The sequence below is a fragment of the Pseudopipra pipra genome, chromosome 9, assembly GCF_036250125.1.
Source record: "Pseudopipra pipra isolate bDixPip1 chromosome 9, bDixPip1.hap1, whole genome shotgun sequence".
Taxonomy (NCBI): Eukaryota; Metazoa; Chordata; class Aves; order Passeriformes; family Pipridae; genus Pseudopipra; species Pseudopipra pipra.
In genome coordinates this window covers 14378632-14403252 of record NC_087557.1, presented here as the reverse complement: position 1 = coordinate 14403252, position 24621 = coordinate 14378632, and the positions used below count along the sequence as shown (strand labels likewise).

The following is a 24621-nucleotide window of genomic DNA, read 5'->3' as shown; positions in this document are numbered from 1 at the left end:
GTACATGAACACTGTAATCCTAATGACTATTAGTTCTGGCCCACTAGCATCAAACACAGCACTTGGGTTGAACAATGCATCATGAAAAGGTTTCATGAAAATGTGCATTCACAGTTTTAATTTTTGTAAACAGCATTATAGCAATGAAAGACTGATACAATCCTGAATGAGAATATCCATGTAATATTACACTATTTCACTAGTTCCTACACTGAAATAAAAATCTTACAGGGCTTTTTTTAAAAAACTCTGATAAGGTAACATAGACTCCCCCATACTATGAGGCCCAGATAATGTCAATGTGAGTGTAAGCATTAGAATATATACCTTAGCACATACAACCAAATGTGTACCACAGGAAAACAGAGTTTCTCTCTCAGTTTTCTTTTAAAGTACACTAACGAAAAGTGCAGTGTCATTGCAAGAAGACTCAAGAAGTGATATATTTGCTGATGGTCAAGCTGGAAGTGTCTTCTGCTCTCATACAGCTGGGCAGTCAGTCGTGGAGCAGAATGTATAAAGATCCATTGTAAAAATTAAAGCAAGGTTAAAAGTTTTTACCATAGCATTTGATGTGTGCTTTAGCAAAGTAACTGAAAGACCAAACGTGAACAGCACTCGCTGCTATGACTCAATAGACACAAATTCTATTCCCAGGCTGTACTAACAACATCCTTTGAATCTCTTCTTACCTCAAAAGAATTATGTTTTAATTCTGATCAGGCAGACCTTCCCAACATTTTCCTCTCAAGCATTCTGTTCTTACTCTTACTGGTTGTGCCAAAGTGTTCTTCATAAGACAAGGTTATCATATTCATAAGACAAGTTACCAGTTGGCTTTGGTCTCTCAATAAAAGAAAATGTCTTGCAAATCATCTTTAGTGATCACTCTTGAGAAGGAAGACATAAGATAAAACTTCATTGTATTTCACCACATTCTTTTCATGGCAGCACCCCAGGTTACTTGCATACTCTAAAATTATGTAACTCAAAGAAGCAAATGATGTTAAAAAGCCAGTTCATGTACGCAGGTACATCTCAGAGATCAGTGACAGAGGAATACTAAACATCCTTGGGTCCTTTCTTCTCTTAAAATGAATGGGGTATAGAGAACAGACTTATTTTCAAGTGAGAAGAAAGCTTGATCCCATACACCACAAGCAAAAAATGAAAAGAAAACCAATCTACACACACAACTTTATCTAATTAGAACTGTCCTTCCCTCACAAGACTTGAAAACAAAATAATTGTATAGTGATGGACACAGCGAGACTATAAATCCTAATTCAGAACTTCTAATTTGGATACCTTTTCTCAGGCTTTAACACCATCAGCCAAACAACCAAACATTCTCTCATCTTTGTGCCTTTAACTGATTCACTGCATTACATTGAATTTTTCTTGTGTTAGCTGGAAATTTTTTCCCATTTTATAGACCTCAATATCAAACAAAAAAAATGACATTTACAAAATTAATTACTTTTTGTAAGCAACGAAATATCAGTGATGATGACAGATTCCCAAAAGAAATGGCAGCTATAAGATTATAGGTCTTTCTCGAGAGTCATGGATATGATAACCATGAAGTCAGGCAGGAATAATAAGCAGGGATAATTTGCCATTAGCTCAGTGTACACTGGGTTCCACTGAGTCTTCATGCAAAACAGCTCACATGTAGCTCTAGGACGGAGGCAGCTGGAACACCGCTCTCTCTTTCCTCTGCCCTCCAGCCACATAAGCATTGAATACAAACCAAACTCAAGTTTGAACAGTTATGACTTCTTGCTTAAAACTGCTCAGTTAGAACAATGCAAAGCGTCATATCAAAGTAATTCAATGACTTCTAGATTGTAAAAATTTCCTGTATGGGAATAGCACACACAATATTATACCTTTTAAACATTCAGAGGCAAGACCTAGTCCTTAAAAATTATTTAGGTCTTCCATCAAGACCTACATTGAGTACTAGCTCAACTTAGAACACAAGAATAAACAGCTGTACCTATAACTGGACATTTAGAGGTGTAGAAGAATACATAAGAATTTCTATGCAACTAACATATGTAAATTAAGGTTTTACAACATACCTGCCATTGAGTTTGCTGCTCTTCTCATTTTCTGGAGGGTACTCTTCTATAACATCCTGTACAAAAGGTGGTGGCTGCCGGTGTGTTCTGGTGTAAGGCAATGTTCCCACGTGGCTAAACATATCACAAGACCTACTGGGAATTGTCCCCTTCTTCTTCCGGGGGAGAGTGCCATGGATAGAGATGCCTTGAAAGGAGTTTGAGCGATGCTCAGTTGGTGAAGGTTTAGTGGTCAAAAGGTCCATGGAAGAAGCTAATGAGAACTGGCGGTTCATTGGGCCATTTCTGGGAAGACTTGAAAATTTTCCTGCAGCTATCATTTTTGGTTCTGGAAAAACAAAACCAAGATTTCTTCTTAGGTATCAATCATCAAAACCCTCCCTTTAACAAAGTTAAATAGCACGACTAGCAAAGGTATCTGAAACTGAACTTCTGCTTGGCTTTGAGGGAGTCAGATACCTCAAGATGTAGCCTGTATTCAGTCACATCGCTCCCAACCGCACACCAAGCACACCCATATATAACTTTCACACACGTGAAAAGTCACAACAAAACCCCACCAGTCTGGACACCCACACAAGAGCAGGCCACGAACAATTCTCCATTTTTATTCACAGAGTTCCTCTTTTTTTGCTCCTTCACATCCCCTGAAGATGCAGACATCAACTTTGAATCACTGACAAAAATCAAAGTTTTAAGAAGGTTTTGTTAAAAATAAAGGACACAACAGCTTGGTTTGGAAGAATATGTTTCTAAACCCAGTAGCTGGCACACTGTGAGGAAAAACTTGCTGAGGAGTCTTGCTCAAGCAATAAATCTAGCAGATAACTGGTCACACATTTCTAACAGGCTGTAAACTAAACGGCTCTGCTCAAGAGATAAGGGCAGGAGCAGATTACTGGAATTCTCTTCTTCAGCATGCCCAGCCTGCTGGCTCAAATGGTTGTTGACATTACAGATTCACAGAGCTGTCAGTCTCTTGTACAATCAATTACAGTCTGCCCTACAGTACAGGTTTTTCTGTTATCGTGAGCAAAAAGCTTTGTGAAACAAACACTTCAGGCACATTAACAGATTGCTGTTCTGTTCCTCAAAAAATGCTGCCTTGTGCTCAGTTTATAGTGTTGTATTACAGAAGACAGGCTGCCTTATCCTATCCAGTTATATTAGCCTGCACAAGCCACTCTACTGAACATGCCACCAGATCCAAAGGGCAACCAGTCCTACATTATTTAATCTAGGTGCTAGTCAACCAGGTGCTTCCCACAAAAACTGGAAATGCCACAGGAGCAGCAGAGATTGATATGAAATCAGAAACCTGAAGTACTTTTGGAAATAACAGTTATGGACAGGGGGAATCTGTTCTGGCCTTGGTCAAGTTTCATGAGGAAAAATAAGACTAGTACCCTGAAGGCCCAGCAGCCTGGAAGTCAGTTGCTTACAGCTGCACTGGAATTCCTCCTGTTTTGGGGAATGCACAGGGGTTGCAAGGAAAACAGAGGTGCCTCTATAGTCCTGCTCCCTTCTCCAGCCTCAATATCACAGCTACTATCAAAGTGTTTCTGCTCTGAAGCTACTGTTACTTCTACTCAGAGGTTATCTTAACTGGCTTAGTTTTACAGTAACACTAAAGCTGATCTCAAATTATGAAAAAATTCTGCTTTTTCCTGTCAGCTGCACTGCAAAGATTCACAGGCTGGATAAGGTTTTCAGACTTCAACCACAAATCCCTTCCTACTTTTCCCTTATTGAAGATCCTACAATAAATACTCAGTAATTATAGATGTACTATGTACTATAGTAGAAAAGTCTCTGGAAATAGCATTTCTGCCTAGGGAGAATCTCTTTGACTTGGGTCAGGTTTCTTGTTGAAAAGAATAGAAAAGAGTTGAGGCATTAGTAAGAACTGACATTTTTAGTTATGTGGATCCAAACAGAATTCAAAATCCTAAGGAAAACAAAACACACTGACAAAAATTCTGCCATAAGTTAGCACATTGCCCTTAATATGAAATATTAATCATCTCTCCATTTATTATGTGGTTGAAAGACACAGTTTCTGCTAGCTAGTATTAAAAACATCACATAGTTATTGTCACAATACTTGCTATAAAGTCAGTTTTGCATTACAATTGTTATAAACAAAACAACTGGTCCACAGATAGGAAGATCTAAAGTGCAAATGCTTACCACAAAGCTACAACCTCCTCTAGCTAAAGCAAACTGACAGAGCTTGTTTCTTGTAAATTCAGCTTTGGTATTAGAACAGAATGATAAAAATTACCTCCAACAGGGGGAAGAAAGGCTTCTTAGAATTCACACGATTGTTTGAAAACTCAGCTTTTTGTCAAACACCGTTTATGGAGTCTGAAAAACTGGAAGCTAGTTTGCTTATATTGCACAAACATGTTGTTGTTCACCTTTCAGGGGCTGCTGAGATTCTGTACTTACTTATTGTATTTTCTTATTGGTTTATAAAAAAACAACCTCCAAACCGCTGAATTCCAACTATTTCAGCACAGGTTATCCAGTGAGATTTTCCTTAGCCTGTCCTGCAAGGTTCCCACTGCTATGCTGAAATGGAACATGTGACATTACAAGCAAGTGGGTATCAAATCTAAACAGTTATAAATAATAACCAACCAAAGCTTTGGTTTAATAGTTGATACCAGATGAGTCCAGATTATGCTTACTATGACATTAAATTGTTGACTACTTCATGTTTGAGGGTCCACAAAGAAAGCTGAAAATTCCCTCTACTAACCAAATCACAAGGTAATTGTTTGGCAATCCAGTAAGTTTCCAATCCAACAGTCTGAGAGTTTTCAAAAAATAAACAATGACCTCTGCTGTACTGTATTTTCCATTTAACCTCCATTTCTAAGAAGCCCTTAAGAATGAAAACCAAACTCCCAGAGTTGTCCTAATCATTGCTTCTTTTAAGAAGTACTCTCAGTACCATCACTTGACTTACAAATTCAGTACCCAATCCTCAAAGGCACATCAGAGTTTTGTTTTAAAGAATCAAGGTAGAATTCCAAAGTTAGTACAGAAATACCCACATTCAAGAACTTGCAAGACACTTAGCCACAATTATGTGTGCAGAAACTTTGATAATATTTCTAATTATCCTCCCTGCAAAACCTCTCCAAAAAACCAAAAAAAACCCAATCAAACAAAAACCTCCACAAAACCAAGAAAGCCCAGAACCTGCGAACAACAGGTCTGCTAACTTCTACCCATAAATTTATCTGCTTGCCTATCTGCTGCTGCACTATATATTCTTCATAAATGTAAACAAAGAACTACAACAATCAGGTCAGTAACAAAAGTCCTGCCAAACTATCCATATGTTTTTCTTGTACTGAACATAAACACTGCAAAGAAGGAGCCTCTTCAGCTGAAGACTCTGGAATGTCTCAAATACTTCAGTATATGATTCAAAGAATGTTTGACTTTTCTAGATATAGAAACCCTGAAAATGTTACTCCCTTAGAAACAGCGTGCTTTGAACATCAACAATGGAAATGGTAGAAATTGTAACAGAATGATAGGTCAAAAGGAACTGAAATTTAATTGTACACATTCCTATTTGTCAAAACAGCACCTAACAAAACAGAGCACTTTGGAAAACATACAAATAGGTGCAAACAAGATGGACTCATGCCAATATAATGTTAAAAACGTGAAGTGAATTTGTACTTATATACTGAATGGTATTTTTCTTTCTTCAGCCTGTAACTTGGAAAAAATATATGGGAACAGAATTGTCAGGAATCCGATTGTGAATTTAGAGAAGTGGAGAGCATGAAAGCTTTCCAGGTAACTTCTGACATGTTCTAATTTTTTGCTACGAATGAGAGCGAGCAAATACAAACAAAGAGGTCTCTAAAATCAACATGGCATTTAGGATAACAGTAGGAGACTGGACATAGAATAATATATGTATCTGGTGGGCAAGACCAAACATGCATGAAGTTCTAATCCGATGGGTTGTGCATCACTGCTTAAAACAAAAACGAGCCATATGAACAATGAAACAAATAACTTTCACCTCCCTAAAACAACATACTAAATATATACTTCTGCTCACAGCCCCTTGGCTTTGGGACGCAAATCCAAACTTTCTGGCTCAGCTCATCTTCATGAAAACTTTCTGATGTTCACACAGCCTGAAGAAGTGTTCTGATGGTTCATTCAAACAGACACAGGTACAGGAGTAAGTGTCCCTTCCATACCACAATGTAACGCAACTAGTGGCAACGGCTTCTACTTTATTGTTTCAATATTTTGGAGGAAGGGAAGTGAGGGAAAGGGAAATCTCCAGTTTGGCCTCAGAGATGCATGAATGGCATAACAAACAGCCCAAAGCTGTATATGCTCATGCTGATGGACACCTCGATCAAAGGAAAGAGAAAAGCAATTTCAGAGTTCCAAATCAGACTCTTAACACTCTGAGTTGTATCTAAACCAGTTTTGGACATGAAAGGACCCACGTTTCTCTCAGTCTTATTGATCTGCAATCTGGGTGACTCTCCCTGTTAGATCAAATGCCCTGCAGTCTCTACCTGGTGTTACGGCAGCGCTTCCCTCCAAGTATTACCATGCCTTTACCATGATATATGCCAGGAAACTAAGAGGGCTCAAACATGGTTTAATACATTCAGTTGAAGAACAACTGCTTTATGTTCTCACATCTTTAAAAGATGTAATCAACTTTTGTGAAAACTGTACTTACTTTCACCATATCAAATCTCACAAATTCCTCCCACCCACCCTCTCTCAAAATCAGCAACAATAAATTATGAGTGGGAGATACATTACTCCCTTTTCCCTGCTAAGTTACTTGGCACATTTGCATGCACTTTGCAGATGCACACAGAAAATAATGAAAGTGATCAACCTGAATGGTGAAGAAAGTCCAGTTCAGGACAAAAAGACAGATTGATTTCTCAGATTTATCTTTTTGTGTGCGTGTGTGTAGTAAGAGAATAAGTTAGAGAAACAGAAAAAGCATGTCTGAAAAGCACTAAAGTTAACATATCATAGGAAGAAATACAGTTAAAACCGCAGCCATCATAAATTCAAGGTGGATTTCATGTTTACTATCTCCCTAGAAGCAATGTAGTCTTCTTCATTAGGGTAACCAGAAAGAGAGGATTCTTGCTCCCCAAAATGGCTTAGAAGCAGCCTTCTACAACCTCTGTTTTCTACTTTTGTTTTTAAAAAAAATAAGTTGATGCAGTGGCTGCTATAGCAAACAGGTCACAGGACTTTGAGAAGAACAGTAAGGTTCAAGAACCTACAGCTTGTTATGATACAGAGGCACAGACTGAGAAAGCATATGCAGTAGTTCAAAGGCTTTAAGCTACTATCAGAAAAAAACATGAGTCTGTCAAACATCAAAAACTCCCCACAAGATTAGTCAGGTCAGTGATTCCAAAGGGTCCTGAAGTGCTATCACAATGCTCATGCTTTCCTTCTCTCTCCTCATATATGTCATGCAATTTCCACCCCCCTCCCCAAACATCCTTACACTGTAATCTGACAACCTATATGAAATGTTATTTTTAACTACTGTTCTCACACAATAGAAAACACACAGTCCAGGATAAGTTATCTTTGAAATGTCTTTTTTTTTTTTCCCAAGATGAGAGAAGCAGATAAACCCCACACTTCTCTTTGTGAGTTTTCACATGTAGAATGCCTTGATACCTACAAAAGATGCCATGAAAAAGTAATCATTGAAGAGGATTCAATAATACGCGGAGGTCTTCTCATTTTGCCTAATTTCTGAAATTTAAGTGCCCAATCAGTTATCTTAGTAATCTGAACAGTATGAAGCCTTGACTTGAAATAAACATTCCCTCCCCGTTTTGCTGGCAGAAACAGAGAACTTTACCAAGGTTACAGTCAAATCTAAGCATTTTTTAGCTAATGCTTCAACATACAAGCTTTTGTTCCTTCTCTGGCATAGGAAGTCATTTACTATTTTGCCTGCTGCCCTGTTCCCACAATGTTACTGAAAAAAAACCAAAAACAACAACCCACTCTAACTGAAAATGAAGCATTTAAAATACCTTTTCAGCATTATTTCGAACTAACAACCAACTTATGGAAATTACAAACTCAGACAGAAATAAATGCTTTTACATATGCTCCTCTTTAACTAACAAAAAAAAGACACAGCGTTTCTTGTTTCTTTTCTTTCTACTCTGTGAAGTATCTCGAGTACACACCACTGTTCTATACTTAAAAGAGTGTATAATAGATTTCCATGGAATCCATTCCCACTGAACCTAAGCAGTGGATCAAACGTCTCAGTAGTCACTGTCCCAGCTCCGGCATTTCCAGAGCCCGCGGGCAGAGTCAGGGCTCGCCCTGTTGCCCGTCCCTGCCCCGACAGCGGTGTGGGGACAGAGGGACGCTCGCACACACTCACATACAAAACCAGCTCCTCATTCTCAGCCCGAGAGAACAACGCTGTCCCCGCAGTTACCGGGTCTGATCACTGCTGCTTCCTTCCAGGCTTTCTGTGGATCAGTTGGAGGTTTTGTCCCGGCGAAGCGATCTCCCGGGCAGCGAATCCCGCCCGGGTCCCTCGGGGGAGCGGCAGCCGGGCAGCAGGAATGGGTGGCCGGAGGCCGGACCCGCAACACCAGCGGTCCTGAGCGCTTCCAGTAAATGAACCGGGACGTCCTCGGGAGAGCCCAAGGTCTGGCCGTGCCGCGGCAGAGCCGGCACGTACACCAGCTCCAGCCTGCCCTAAAGAAGCGCAGTTCGCGATAACTTAAGTAAGGATGACTCAACCGGAGCCTTCTGAGAGCGCCTTATCGCTCGCTCGCCCGGACCGGGTCAGTCCAGAGCTGGTTCGGCGCCTCTCCCGTGTGCAGCCTCCCGGGCGCCGCTCACCTGGAGCGGGGAGGCGGCGCCGGCGGCCGCGGGCGCTGCGCAGCCACCCGGGCCCGCAGTCACGGCTGCGGCCCCACCCACCCCAGCTCAGGCTGGGTCTCGCCGAGCCCCCGGCACACCAGCGGCTGGCGGGCCGTGACCTCTCGCTGCCCTTTTCCATGGATTTAAGAACTTGACTTCCACAATTTCGCCTCTCAAATTAGCACTACAGCAAAATTTAACAGTTTTCTAGATCCGCCCTGTTCACGAACAACTCGGAGACTATTACTGTGTACTTTACACACACTATTCACTTACATTAGCAGATTTCCCCCTCGTCCCACCAGGTCCCGTGGAGTTATCTGTGCAACAGGTTGGTGAGATAAAATGCATTTTCTGTACCAAAGGGTCAAACAGCTGTACAGGATCGAGAGCTACTGACAGAACAGATGGCCAGTTACGCTCCTTTGATAAAGCACACCTTCAAAACGATCAGGTAGTTATAGATAGAACCTTCATTTTCAATTAGTTACCTCACACACCTTCAGCTGTACCACTGACCCAGCCAAAGGGCTTTTGCTTAAATACAAATTAAGGCACACTCAGTTGACTTTTAAAGCAGTGTCTAGATCAGTTTTTTCTATAACACCATATTTGTCTCTCTCCCATTGGCTCAGTCTTTCAGGCTGCCTGGCCAACATTTCTCTGGTTTTGCCATAGTTATTGCAGTTGTTCAAACCAATTTCAATAACACTGTTCTTTCCATCTTATCAGAATTCATAAGCCAACACACTGCAAACCTTTTCATGGCTATCCTATTGGCATTAGCTTTCCAGAGGCAAATATTTCTCTCCCTAACCAAACATCTAATTGATTTTGACATTAAATATTTGATGCCTACTAGTTGTGTAGTAGTTCTGTTTTGGGAGATGCTCTTCATGCACTATTTTCATTTCACTCTAATGTCCAATCCCTTTGTTCTCTTTCTCCATTTTTATCAGGACTAGCTTTAATAAACTACTTCTGATGTATCTACTTCAGAGTCTGACTACAATGCTGTTGCTGAAATTGGGGTCCTAAGCTATCTAAATGAAAAATGCAATTAAGGATCCAATTATTTATCTTCCAGGACCTCTGTGTATTATCAAACCAATCATCAAAAATAAATGAAACTATGGTGTTGTCACTCTAACCAAGTTAAACTACATCCAATAGTGACAGTGGCAGGATTAAAATTCCACACACTGACTTACCGCAGCGACATCTCTGGGTACTGGGTAGAATTAGGACATCTACCTCTTTATAGTTTGGGGGTTTATGCATTGTCCAGAACACTGAATTTTGCAATCTGAGCTATCTAAAATACCTCACAGCAATTATTATTATTTTTTAATTAAGCAATTAAACCCAGAAAAAACACTGGACCTTCTTTTGAAGTGTAGCTAGAGCTTAAGAAACATTTAGCTCATCAAGATGAGATTCTTTAGCCACCATGGATGATGCAGAAGTAGGTAGGAAGGAAGATGAAAATTCTTGGGAAAGTCTCTGAATTTTTATAGATATGAGTAGAATCTTTGCATAAGAAAGATCAAGTAAGATGAAGTTTAGTTTAAAATAAGAGAGAAAAAAATAAAAGCAGAGAGTACTCAAATATGTAGAGGAAGAAGAGACAAAAGATTAGAAAATTAAATTTATCTAATACACCACAGTAGAGGAAGCTCACAGTGGCATTTCTGACTGGTACTCCCCTTCCCACAGCAACATCACTTTGGTTCCTGAGGGCAGGCATGAGCAATAGGGAAGCATTATCAGTGTTGGTATTGCCACACACCTTTTACAACAACTTCCAAACCAGAAAAATTGACGTAATTGTGAAAGACAACAGTTTTGGGAAAGATCCACTCACTGGTGCTGGGACATAAGTCACCCCTTGTGGCTGACAGACAGACTTCTGTAATTACATATTTTTCTCCCCAAAAATTACAGAAAGTTAACATTGAACAGAGCCTTGAAGTAAAGATCTAAATTCAAACTAATTTTACATAAAACAAGGCCTAAAAGCACAACAAAACCTCACTCAATTTTTTTGTCAATTGTATTTCCCCAAATGCGTTGTTATTTGAGCTACTGATGAACCAGGAAAGCTAGCAAATCTTGAATAGCTGATGGCACTGTGCTTTTGTCATTGCCACTTGTGAAAAAAACAGGTAAGTACTGAGAATGGAGAGGTACCAGAAATGTTTCAGGCACAGTGACAGATTCCAGAACTTCGCTGCCACATGTAACAATCTGTGGAGATTTCCCATAGGATATTTCACGCAGAATCTTTCTTCAAAATATACGTGGGGAAAGCAGAAGAAGGGAGAGGGGAAAGGAAGCAAAGAACAGACTGTGATCTCATTTTGGACACCAAAATGCCTCACTAATATGTCCAGTGCAAGAAAAATGGCATGAGGGTGAGCACAGAGAAAGAGGAGTTACCTGGATTCCACATTCAGGTCTAGTATTCTGACCCACTTACTTCCTGCATGACATATACTTACATTTTTGTAACATCCGTCAGAGTGGAAGATATTTTTCACAAAGAAGACTGTATAGTACTTTATCAGCTTATCAAGTGGAACGTGCTACAGAAGTGCAAACTATTATTTTCCTAATTGCATACAGGAAAATGTCTTGCTTCTCTATCTAAACCACACATTCCACAGTTCAGGTAAAAGACATCTAAAACCATGCCCAAAACTCTGATCCCTTAGCACATGAGATGATTGGCTGATTCTAATAATTCAGGAAATTTTCAGGCACTGTAATTACATAGGAAGTAGTGTCATGCTTGTAATTTTTTATGAATAAGAACCAGAAAAGGAGCAGTAATTTCCTTAGTAACATGACCGTGTGCTAAGTAGTGGGACTGGTAGCTGGGCAGCCCTGCCTAAACTGTGATTAGTCTCGCATGAGTCATTACATTCTTTTCCTAAGGTTTTATTCTGTCTTCCGGTGAAATTGAAAACTGGGCTTTGTCTTCATAGATGACAATTTGCACAACCCATCCTTGCACATACTTGATGCAAAGCTGTTAAAGAGACTTTTCCTACGAGCTGCAAGAAGGAAGAATTCACAGGACTGCCTGTAGTAGCTCCATTAGTTGTGAGTTACTTTGAATTAAGCTAGATTAGATTCCTCATTGCAAAACTTTTCTTGTTTTCATACTTTATATCCACTTTGGAAATGGGTTTACTGAGAGGTGGGATGAAATCTGGAAGCACCAATGTCTTGAAAGAAGCACAGCACCTCTGTCAAGCCCTCGCCATCAGCATTCCCTGTCAACCTGCCATCCCCCTTACCTGTCTATCTGCATGGCATCATGCTGTGTATCCCCTTGCCACCGACACAGTGGCAATGAAGTGCTGTCCTTGGTGACATCAACCTGGAGGAGGCTGAGCAACCAGCAGTGTGCTGGCCATTGCTGGCCACACATCACACACTGCTGTGCCCTTCTGTGGTCAGCCCTGACTTCTGCTTTCTGAAGGGAGGGACTGTGTACAGGTGCATCTTTCCACCTAGTACAAAGACATCTATACAAGCAGCTATCTGAACAGGTAAATTAGGAGGAACACAACTGGGACTGATGCTGTAGCTTGCATGCCTTAATTATGCCAAGTTGTGTACTTGCCAGTTCTTGAGACCATTTTCAAATGTGTCTGATTACAGAAACAAAAAAAAAAAAGATAGAACAAAACAAGAAGGGAACCTTTCAGTTTGACCTTAAGCATCAGAATTCCAGTCTTCCTAAAATAACCAGGAGAAAATACATTTACTCCAAAAGCACTATTCTGCAGCTGCAGTGATAAAATGCAGAAGTAACTACACACTATGAGGACATGGTATGCACAGATTGCTCACACAGCAGTTCTTCTTATTCCCTGATAAACAAAAGTCAAAGCAAGTTTCTACTGTAGACTTGTCTTAGAAGATAAAGGACTCAAACAAAATGTTACACTCAAGCCTCAACTCCCACAGACGCCACACAGAAAAAGTAATGATCAGCATAATTATTGGCTAGGAAATCAAGTTTATCTACTGGTAATTTTCAAATTAATTGAAGACATTAGAGCAATAAGAATGACAATATGAAATGCCAAATGCTCCAGCACTTGAAATCTGACAATACTTAGTTAGCAAACTATGAGCTATGGCAACTGTGCTTTCTAACATCCTCCCTGGCTGCCAACTGAAACAGCCCTGTTTAGTCAGCAGTTATCCAGATCTCCATAATAAAACTACCAATGTCAACCCTTGCTATTTGATCTGCCTTAGGTCTAGAGACACAAGGTCTTTCAGAAACTCCCAAAGCATTATCTGTTATGAGTTGGTGTTAAGAAACCTCATGATCAACAGCCTCAGAAAAGTTTGCAAGCAGAAATGTCCCATAGCTGATGATCCTGTAAACAATGCTAAAGTATGGCAAGAAAGTTTCAGGAGTTATATAAACCTTAGCTCATTCAGTGACAAACTAGAACATGAACATGTTCTGGCTTGCTAGAGTTTCTGGCTACAGCACATTTAATTTTTGCAGACCTAGATAAGTACAGACTGGGTATGTATGATACCAGAAGAATGATCTTTATTTACTACTGGCCAAAAAATTTAGTTCTCACAAATCAGTGTTTTCCAGTAGGAATTACTTTATTGTTAAACTCCTCTAATCTGCAGCTCACGATTGAAAGTCTTAAGTCAGAAATAAAATTAAACTTTTGGAAGAATTTGAAAAAAAATTTCACTGTTAACAGCTATTAGAAGTGCACAAAGCTGCAGAATTCCATGCATTTTGAGTCATCTAGTATCAACCAGTGCTGGAGCCAAAAACCCCAAGTACAGTCATTGTTAGATATAATACAAGAAAACAGAGAATCATCTTTAACAAAAATCAATTAGTAATTAAAAAATTATTAAAAATAAATTATTGCGTGTATTCCACGACAATAATATGTTGTGTTCCTCTCCCCCTCTTTCAGTTTGGTATTGAGGCAACTTGTGCTGGCATTGATTAGACACACCTGTTTCAGAAGCTTGAAATACATGGGTAAAATGGCACTAAACCCAGTTTTTTTTCATTGACTAGTTTTGATAAATGATATCTTAAACTGGAAAGAAGCTGGACAAGGGTTTATGGGTCCCTTTTTACCAGAGGGTCTGTTTTCCTCTCTTTGCTTTTAGCAGTGGAAGAACTGTTACTGTGGAGCCAAGACTTCCTTGTAAGTTTCTGGTTTTCCATGTTTTTGTAAAAAGTCTCAAATATAGGAGAATTAACAGCCTCTCTTTGCCTGTGGCAGATGTTTTCCATTTAGAACATAACTGGCATAGAAGCAAGGATAAACAGAAAACCAGGAAGCACCAATAGGCAAATTTGAAACTTTCAAATGGTACTGTCAGAGGTGTATGTTAACAACTGCGTAACAACATTTACATTTATGACCTTCTCAAACAGAAATGGCAAAAAACTTCAAATCCTTGTGTCTCTCAGTGAGAGCAAAATAGACCACACAGGTAGCAATGCCATCTCTAACTATTATGCAGATCAAAGTGTTCAAAGCAGCTTCCTCTCCATATATTGGCAAAGCTACCAGCATTCTTTAGCACGAGTCTGGAATCTGACAGGTTGACACTACATACCATTGCTCCAAAGCACTCTGGTTGCATTCGTAATGTTTCAAAGAGAAGCAAAAGAACTAGAATGAGTAAAAGGACTTTACTTGAGCGTGACAAAGACAAGATATTTGGGGTTGAGAAGGCAAAACTAGTCATGGATTTATGCTAATTATAATGGTCATCTAAAAAAACCACGTAAGAGTCCCTCAGTTATTTTACACCTTCTTTGAAGATGTACTTATATTGAAGATGTACTTATTGAAGATGTATTTATATTGTCCCAAGCACAAGCCAGGCTCTGTACTGCTTGCTGAGCTTCCTTTTTAATACAACACATCTTAGGTCTTCTATATAATGATAAGGAAAAGACCCACATGGCAAGAAGGCACTTCATATTTAACTTCACACTACTGCAGCACAGCAAGAAATACAACATAGGCAGAAACAGTTATCTGAGAATTGAAATGCAATTCTGTTTTTCCCATCAAAAGCAGGAAGCCACGGAACACTAATTGCATTTAATCTAATACAGATCTTGCACATTATTTTCTATTTACCCACAACAAATTATGTCAATGCATATATTTTACTTAAATCCATTAAGGCAGGCCTTCTTTGTATGATAAATGAAATCATAATAGATCTAAATATATATATTATTAAAACTCTGTATAAGCAAACCTGTACAAGACAAAAGGGAAATATTCTTCATACCTTTTTTCTCTCAAAGAAAAACACTCCAAGATGTTAATGAAATCACATTAAGCCATAAAATGCTATTATTCAAAATTCATCTCACTAAAAGAAGCTACTGGAAAAACAAAGTTCCAGCTCTGAGAACATCTTCTTAAAAAAACTTCTTGCCACTTAGCTTTCTATATATATTTCCACTCAAAACTCAACCAATGATGCAAAGGACATCACAAATACATACAAATGCACACAAATATTTTAACAGTCTAATGATACAAAGCTTTTAAATATAATTCTATATTTAAATTCACGTTCATAAAGGAATCAAGAAATGTCTTCCATGTCTGGAAATACCCAAGGTATTTTTTTTATTGCATCAAAATAGACATTTTCATTTATACATTTACATTACCCTCTCTATAGGTAAAATTTCTACTGCACTGAAGGAGCCAGTCACCCCATGGTAGAATTCCTCAACACACCTGAAGCATGATTTATTCTTTTACTATAGGTCATAGGAAATCATAATAAAATTATACTCCTAAGGAGTGTAGCACATGGTAACATGATTAAATAATAGTCTGTTCCAATCCTACATAGCATCAAACCCTGCTTTAGTTGTATTAGAGGATACTGAGAAAACCACAGTTCCTTCCTAGAGCACTACTCTATAAGTACTGGGCTACAGCTGTCAGGATGTTTGTCTTGAACAAACAGTCTTTGCTGGTTGTCACAGGACAGAGTGCTATGCCTCTTGCTCAAGCAAGGAAGACCTTTTTGAGTAATACAGGAGTCAGATTACACCTAATTTGTCATCAGTTTCTCTCATACCAGAAGAAAGTACTTCTAGAAGAGGATATGCCATTTCCTGACTTTCATAAGATGACAAACAAATATTTCAAAAAGGTGCTAGATAGCCACTGAGAACATTCCTATAAGCATAGCCCATGTTTTCCTTGTCTTATAAAAAACAATTTTGGATGCCTCTTGATCCCATACTGCGACAAGCCCAGGCAAGCTGCAGGCCTCATCTCCTGACTCTACAATTTCCCTGGAACAGAAAACAAAAGGTACCTCTCAAAGGAGGCACAACATGCTATGAATACATGAAAGGCTACAAGCATAGATGGCAGGACATCAAGATCCAGAATGTGCTGCAGTGCACATCAAAAGGTAAGTCAAGATACGGGCAAGAGGACTGTGGAAAGAGTATTTATGTCTCTTCACATTCATACCTTTTTGAAATTTCCTTTTTGTTAGATTAAATGCTTAGAGGCTGAGAAAGTATTCTGGGAAAGCATCACTATGGATTGGTGGGCTTTCATGTTGTCACTTGACATCTACTTTGCCACTACCTGATACAAGATCCTAGACTTCAACAACTATCAGTTTGATATCTCTACACAGCCGTCTGGTCTTCTGTTCCTGAAGCAGTGGTAGGAAGCATGTTTAGAACTGGTAAGAATTTTGCACTTAGGAAGGAAGTCTTCAGAAATTGGAAACATTTTTCCACTTGTATACTTTGATTTGCAAGGAAATGAAATATAGTAATAAACACTAACAAATATCGGAGATCATTCAATATTTAGAGAAAAACAAACAAATGCTTGCTTGAAATTTGCAAGGCTGCACTCAAAAGAAGAGATGAAATGTTACAAGGCAACCACAGTTGTAGCTTTTAGGCCTAAATTAATTCCACCGGCAGTCAGCATTTGCTAATTGAAAGTCATCCATCCTGGGATATCTGTACAATCAACAAAAAAATATAGACACCTACAAAAGGTAGTGAACTGAATTATCTGCTGAATTCATCTTGTCTCTTTTTGGTAGTGGAGGGAGCAGAGTGACTTGCCTCCCACGAACACCTGCAGCTGTGGTTTCAGTTTAGGCAGCGGGGCTGTTTCAGCCACGAGGGCTCAGCTCTGCTGTGTCTCCCATGGCCATTCATGTTTGTGGGAGTGTTTGAGCAGCTGAACAGTGAACTGGCACGGGGACTCGATGGGGATGAACATGAGGGGAAACAAAAGGTTGTTTTTCAGTTAGAGATATTCCCCAATGGGTTCATGATGCAGCTGTGGGATAGTTTTAATGACAACAAAAGGAATTACACAGAGATGGGGAAAAGCAGCTAAAGGAAAGCTGAAGAAGGCACAGACTGCTTAGGTTGGCATTGTGGAACCCCAGCTTCAAATAAGGTGAAGAATCAACAGCACAGCAGCCTTTAAGTTTTCTGATACTGATCAAAAGTATCAGAGCCCTGTTATTCTATGCACTGAGCCACTATAAAATTTATTCTACTTGACTGAAGTGGTTTAACAATTTCGAATGGCTTTTTACCTATTGATTAGCTAATGCTACTCACACCAAACCAGTTATCCCGGTCACTTCCCTATCACTGGCTGGCATAAAAGTAGCATAAAAGCATCAAGCTAGCCAACTTCATATTGTGTGCTCTGCCTAATTCAACAGATATGTGACCACATGCACATATTTCATCCAAGTCAAATTATGTCAATGCACAGATCTTGGTATTAATTACTGTGGAAACACAGCCCAAGTAACTTGAGTTAGACAGGATGAATCCAAATCTTAGTGTAGTGAGACAGTGAGACTACTCAAAGTAGCTTCAGAACCAAGGTAACATTTTAGAAAACAGAAGAAGTTTTCTCAAAATTTTCCAAAATTTAACTTCACTGGACAAAGAAATGTCCGATAAAATTAACCTTATGAAAATTGTTACATATTAAAGTGACTTATCACATCAAGCCCCGTCTGGAAACTGTTGAACCAGCAACAAATACAATGCTGTTGTTGAAAGCTCATAATAACAGCAAACAGAATAAGACAGACTTTGTTCTGTTCTCGTAAGTACAGTAGTAGGACATTAGTATTTATTTAATAGAATAAATTTTTTTTAAAGTTTTTTTCTAATGTCTGACTACAGTACAGTTCAGTTCTGGAAAACCAGCATTTCAGTCTAACTGATTAGGCACTTTGCTCCTAGACACAGCATTGTGTCAAAGACAGACACAAAACACAGCCATGTCATAATAGGCTGCAGACCAGATAACAACCATTAATCCCTACTGTGAAAACAAAACAGTCTGCACCAGTGTATGACTGACTGAACCAATCTGCTTTGCAATCTTCCCAGAATTCTTTAATACAATAGGCAAAGCTATCTAGTATGGAAATAACCTGGTGTAAACAGAACTCAGAGATCAATTTGTCTCTTTTTTTCAAGCACATAATTCAATTATACACTTAATTGTTTGCATTAGCCAAAACCACACCGTGAATGGAAACATTGCTCAAGATAAATGCCCATAAAAATATGAACCAGCACTACTTGTACTGAACTGAGTTCTAGCACTTAACTGACAAAGAAACCCCAAAACCCCAAAACTGTCACTTGGCAATACCTATGTCTAAAGGACAACCCCCCCCCGCCATAGATACACATCAGTTTAGAAAGAAGATGTTTGACTCAAATTCAAATTCACTGAAATCATCACCAATATTACAAGATTAGAGGTAGCTTAACATACCTGAAGCTGAACATTCCATGAGTTAGAACATTCCAATGAGGTGATTGAAATGTTAAGTAAGTATATATAAATCAATTTACCACATGAATGACAAGTTTGAACAGTTCTTTTTTTCGGAAAAAAAGTGGTACATTGGCAACTGTAATATATTTCTCCCTCCAGTACCTGAAAAGACTACAAAATGCAGTCTCAATGTCACATGAAAACAAATATCAAGTGAAACACATCTAGTTTCACTGCAGTCAATTTAAACAGTTTCCTAATCTGTTCACAGTAGCAGTTAAAAAAATGTCATATTTATATTCAAATTTTAAGACTTTCAAACCAAAGAACTGTAGAAGTTATGCATTTGTTAAACCCATTCTGAACTCCTCAGAAAACACTGATCTACTTGTACACAACCTTTGTGACAGGAAAGCTCCGGTTGCCTTAACTCATTCTCTTAGACTTTAGGAAATCTTACCTCTCTTTTTTTTTACCTCCTGAAGCAGCAGGATACTGGAAATGAGGTGTGTTCGGTGGCCTTGGTTTTCAATTCCCAGCTTTTTAAGATCAACTTCTGTAAGATGGAGTAAGTCCTGTAGCAAAGGCCAGAGTAAGGAATATACTATACATAATTCAAATTATGTATAATTTGATAATTTGGTAATTCAAATTTCTTTCAGATGAGTTTGCTGTTTCTGATAACATATAAATATACTTACGTTTGCTGCTATGTAGCTTATGTTATCTGAAGCCCCTTTATCATGGTAAGCTCTGTCATTGAAGGGATGAGGATTTTTTTCTTTTAAAACATTAATTCATTGTCTCTCAATTTTTTCTCAAAACAAAACTGGTCAAATTAGCTGGAGAGTTTCTAAAAATAATGATTTCTTTGAGTAAAAAAACCCCTAAAAACTACCCAAGAGTGCTACTATGCTAATTGCACTTAAGCTAATGAAGGAAGATAAATCTCAGGGTGAACCGATGAGAATAATAATATTGGAAGGGAAGGTTTTGTATAATGAAGAGGATATTCATTGTAATTAGTAGATAATATGGGCTGTGACACTGTTTTGAAGAATATAAATTTCCATATAATGCATTTGGGTAATCAAGCCTGAACTGTTCTCTTTTATTCCCCTTTCTCTCCACAAAATCATCACTATTTGACCTTCAAAATAACTCAAGACATTATTTACAAATCAGTACAGAATTTCAATTTGATGCTGATTTATAAGTATGTACAAAGCTTCATTTGAAGACAAAAACTTTCAGAAAAAATAGAAAATATAGCAAAATATATTTCTTTATATTTTCAACTGTTCTGTATTTTCACTATAAATTAGATAAAGAGAAGCACGTAGAATGTACTCCAAATTGTTACTGGCAAGTCACGTTAACTCTGAGTAGCCTTTTCTAATGGAGATTTGACAGTTCAGGCCTAGGAACCTAAAATACAAAATCTGATTGAGTCACTGTGTAAATAATAAGACAGTTGACATAGAATTTCTACTCTGAGCCATTGTTTTTGAAATTGTAATTTAAAAACCTTACTTTCATACTACAAGCACTGCAAAGGCATTCTTTGCTTTAGACTGAGTAGTGCTCTAATTGCCAAAAGCCTCAATTTCTTATGTCACTAGCTAAGACTGTTTTAAAAGCTGTTAGAGAACTTTAGTCATGCCTGAAAATGTCATATTAAATGTTTCTCAAATGATAACTTATATGTAACTAATGACATCAAAGTAGGGAGTTGAATAATTATTACTTTCATTTTATCTCTTTCTAGCTTTTCCCAAATGCAAAAATTCATACTAATGTTGAATTCACATTTCAGTAGAAAGGATTTTTCAGCTTTGGCAACAGTGACAGAGGATCCCACTGCTTCTCTCAAAAAAACCCCAATATCCTTCTGCCAAATGCCAAAATCAGCCACCAAGAAAATCCACAAACAAAGGAGTACAAATGCAATATGCTCTTCAAATTTGAGCAAAAACTTGTAAGGAGGAACACAAATGGGTTGTTGTTAACTCCAGTACTGAACAGCAAATGCTCAGGATAACACAGTGGGAGCTTTTATAGACACATTTTGGTGGGGTTCTTTTAGTAGCTTTAAAGAACTTGCTGCATTTTGCAGTTGACAACATTCTTAATGTGGAAATTTTATTTCTCAGGTGGAACTGTGTCCTGCCTTGAAGTATTCTTTCTTCATTCAAGATCATAAGCACATTCTTGTCTGGCTTCAGAATTGGCTAGAGCAGTTGACTGAAACCCAAGAACTCTGTCTACTACTGTCCTGAATTTACTACTTAGAAAAAAATAATTTAAGTCAAGAAAGTGTGCACCACTGTCCTCCTCAGCAAAATGGATATAATCATACCTTCTACTGCAGAGATAAAAACCCAGTGTAAATAGTTATTAGTAATTATTTTTAAAAGTAGAAGACATCAAAGGCAATTATTTAGACTTTCAAGAACTTAGAAGCTTGGTTCAACATGGTTCTTAAGCACATGTCTAGTATTAAGCAGGTTGGTATGTGAAGTCAAGCTAGTCAGGCATTTTCTCAAATTAAAGTTTTGTTTCAGAAAAATATGAAGTTTGGCTGAGGAACTAAGAGATCATAGAATGCTTGTAATCTACAGATATTGCAGAACTGAAATTCTGACTCATGACCTTGAAATTGAGAAAAGTCCATTGTATCCAGAATGATGCACTAAGCCTATTTTTAAGTTTTGCACTTCAGCAAAAACTTCTTACAGGCAGCTTTCAGGCTCTGTAAGCTGTACACTGTCTGTGTTGCAGCATTTTTGTTTGCTGGTTGTTGTAACAGCGGTGTTACAACAGTAGTGTGAATCACACGAACATTTTCCAATGACTTGCTGATTGAATCAATTTGGAAAAGTAAAAAATGCTTTTTCTACTCTTTTTAGAATAGAAAAAAGTTCTTTTTCTATTTGGGACATATTCTACTTACATTTAAAATCCTTTTCTTTTTATTTTGCATGGATTATGACATTACCATGACACTTACTAAGAACTCTGGCATACAAGCAGCACAGATATAAGGCAGAAGACAATTTTAAGTAAATTTTAGTGCCACTTAATGAAACATTGATTATTTCATTTGTTTAAAAGTGAATCCAAGGATATTTTGAGTTGATGATACTATTCAGTTGTATTTTTCACATTTACTTTCTGAATGGGGAACCCAGAGAGGAAGAAATAAAACATGTCAAAGCAGCATTTAATTGATGTTATTGTATGTAAATGTCAATAAATTTTTACATGGATGATGGAAAGTGAAAACATAAAATGGACAATAAAGAGGAGATTTTGACCAAGTAAGAACTATGGGAAAAGGGCTTCCTAAGAATTTCTAAGTAATTTTCTAGGGATCTTCAAGATTACAAATGTAAGGTCCTTCTGTAATGTCGTATTTGCTCAGTAGAGAAGATTATTTTTAAGTCACATAGAATCCCTTTACCTGTAAACAACTTTATGTAAAAACTGGCACATAAGTTTATATTTTATCTACTTCTGAATTTTAAGACATTTATTTGTTAGTTTTTGGAGAACACAGGTTATCTACATGTTCTTGCTCTGGTGAGCATGTCCATTGCAACATCTGAGACAACCAAGACTAAACAGAACAAGCAGCATTACAAACACGACAGCAGCATTATATGTATATATACATATATATAAAAATAAAATGTTCCTTTTATCTAGCCCACCAGTGACTCTATTTCTCTGTGACTTTTAGCACATAATTGCAAGAGACATTGCTTTTATTTTCTTCCTTTCTCAAGACAAAACCAAACTATCTGTCTTTAGGTTTTTTTTTGCTCCAACATCATATCACAGAACATTAACCATTTGTACTACATCACCTTGCTTAACAGTTTCTCAAGAGTTTTATTGCAAGAGGAAATTCTTACCTCTATGCCATCATATCGTTCAAAGAGCGTGCAATATTCTGCAAGACCAAGCTGGCTTAGCCAGTTAGAAATGGGTAGATACTTCATTATCTATTCCCTCGCAATGGCTATAACTCTGAAAAACAAAAATTACAAATAACATTGCTTAGGAGTGAACCCAGAAAGCACTTCATAACATGCAAGTTTCACTGTTGTGGCCAAAGAGATTACCTCTTACCACGCGGCCAAGGAAGTGTTAGTTATCTATGCGTTAAGATTTTTACATTTAGTTCATTGTCATCCTCATACAAGCAGGGAATGTTGAAGACTATATTTTGTTTAGCTCTCATAGCTGAATTAATCAATTAATCTTTTAGAAGATGAATCAACAGAGTCACTCAATACTGTCGTATCAATTAAAATATACTCAGCCTTTGTATTCAACGAGAATACAAAGTACCTCAACCCACTCATTCAGTGATAATGCCACTCTGCTTACATGTATGACACATGACAATATGCATTAAATGAAGAGGAGTAGCAAATGCAGTAGTGTTTTCTGTAGGAATATGACAGATGTGAACGAAACTGCATTCTCTGTAAGACAGTCAAAATGACTAAGATTCTGTGGTGGGTGTTTGTCCAAGATGGGACAAACAAAATAGCTAAAGTCAACCTATTATGGAGTATTTCTAAGAAGAAAAGGAATGGAGAGTTTTTTACAGTTTGCTCTCCATCATGTCATCTGAATTTGAGTTATCTGTAAATAAAAATACTTTCTTGTTACTTTTTCCCAGTTGCTAAAATGAAATAAAAGGCAGACATTAAGATGGACTCATGACAGACATCAGAAGATAAATGAGAGACACAAAATATTCTCCCAGTATCTCTGCTTTATGTAAGTGGTTATGCAAGATCTACATAGACAAATACTTAAGCTTCCAAGAATTGCTGAGTTTCTGAAGAGATTTCCATGTGCAAGTTTGAACATATCCTAAATCAATTCAAGGATGCCCAATTCTTAATCTGTAACTTGCGATCTGAACATTTCCTATCAGAACACTGATGCCAGAGGCAGGAAATGCTCATGTTCAGACACCTAGTGACTTTAATTGTACATTTTTTATATTTTATTTCTAGTTGAAGATTTTCCTCTCACCTATACTGCAGGAAAAGTACTTGCTCATTAGCTCTGTATAAACCAACGCAAATTATGACTTTTCAGTTACAGACCACTTGTTCCAAGACATCTACCTACTCTGAATGCACAAGAAGCTGCCCAAAGACTGACATGTAATGGTCAGAAAAGAGTCAGAGTTGCTTTCTGTCAGATAGGGAAAGCCATCTAGCATTTTCATTATTCTTGGAACACTAGAAAATCGTTGAGGCTTTTTTTTTTTTTTTTTAAATACAAATTGCAAACCTAAAACTAATGTTCTGCAGAAAGGTAGGCCACGGTAGCAGTATTACCTGTATTAAAGTACAACACATTCCTAGAAATATTTTGAAAGCATTTCAGTTAAAACAACTACTGTTAGTAATATACACAATGTTTTGGATCAGACATTGTTTTGGAAGCCTCTATGAATTTTGCCTTGTTGCTCAACTTTGGAAACAAGTCAAAATGGTTACACTTCAGAGAGACATACACCATTACACTGGGAAAGCTGGAATTCTGGAATTCGTCACTTCATGATCTATTAAAGAACAAACCTGCTAATTTGCAAATCACATTGTGAAATCCTTCTATTGTCCACTGGAAGACTCTGATCTATTATTTGTTTTATTGCAGGTTTTTTATTATTGTGAAAATATTGCAGGCTATGGATGACGAGTAAACATCTAAAGAATGGT

The 24621-nt window shown here is 37.9% G+C and overlaps 1 protein-coding gene across 5 annotated transcripts in view; it reads right to left on the bottom strand.

Moving 5' to 3' along the window:
• BCAR3 (BCAR3 adaptor protein, NSP family member) overlaps nucleotides 1-24621 on the bottom strand; it is a 90963-nt gene that overhangs the window by 46977 nt on the left and 19365 nt on the right. For 2 of the 5 annotated variants that reach the window (XM_064663959.1, XM_064663958.1), the window contains exons 2-4: nucleotides 22789-22903; nucleotides 19332-19446; nucleotides 2088-2415 (exon numbers count right to left, since the gene is read on the bottom strand). In XM_064663959.1, coding sequence (XP_064520029.1) covers nucleotides 2088-2415; nucleotides 19332-19446; nucleotides 22789-22875 — 530 coding nt within the window. In that variant the 5' untranslated portion in view covers nucleotides 22876-22903. Of the gene's footprint in view, nucleotides 1-2087; nucleotides 2416-6159; nucleotides 6803-8586; nucleotides 8911-19331; nucleotides 19447-22788; nucleotides 22904-24621 lie in introns of those variants that run through there. The other 3 variants (XM_064663961.1, XM_064663962.1, XM_064663960.1) reach the window with 3 other exon arrangements.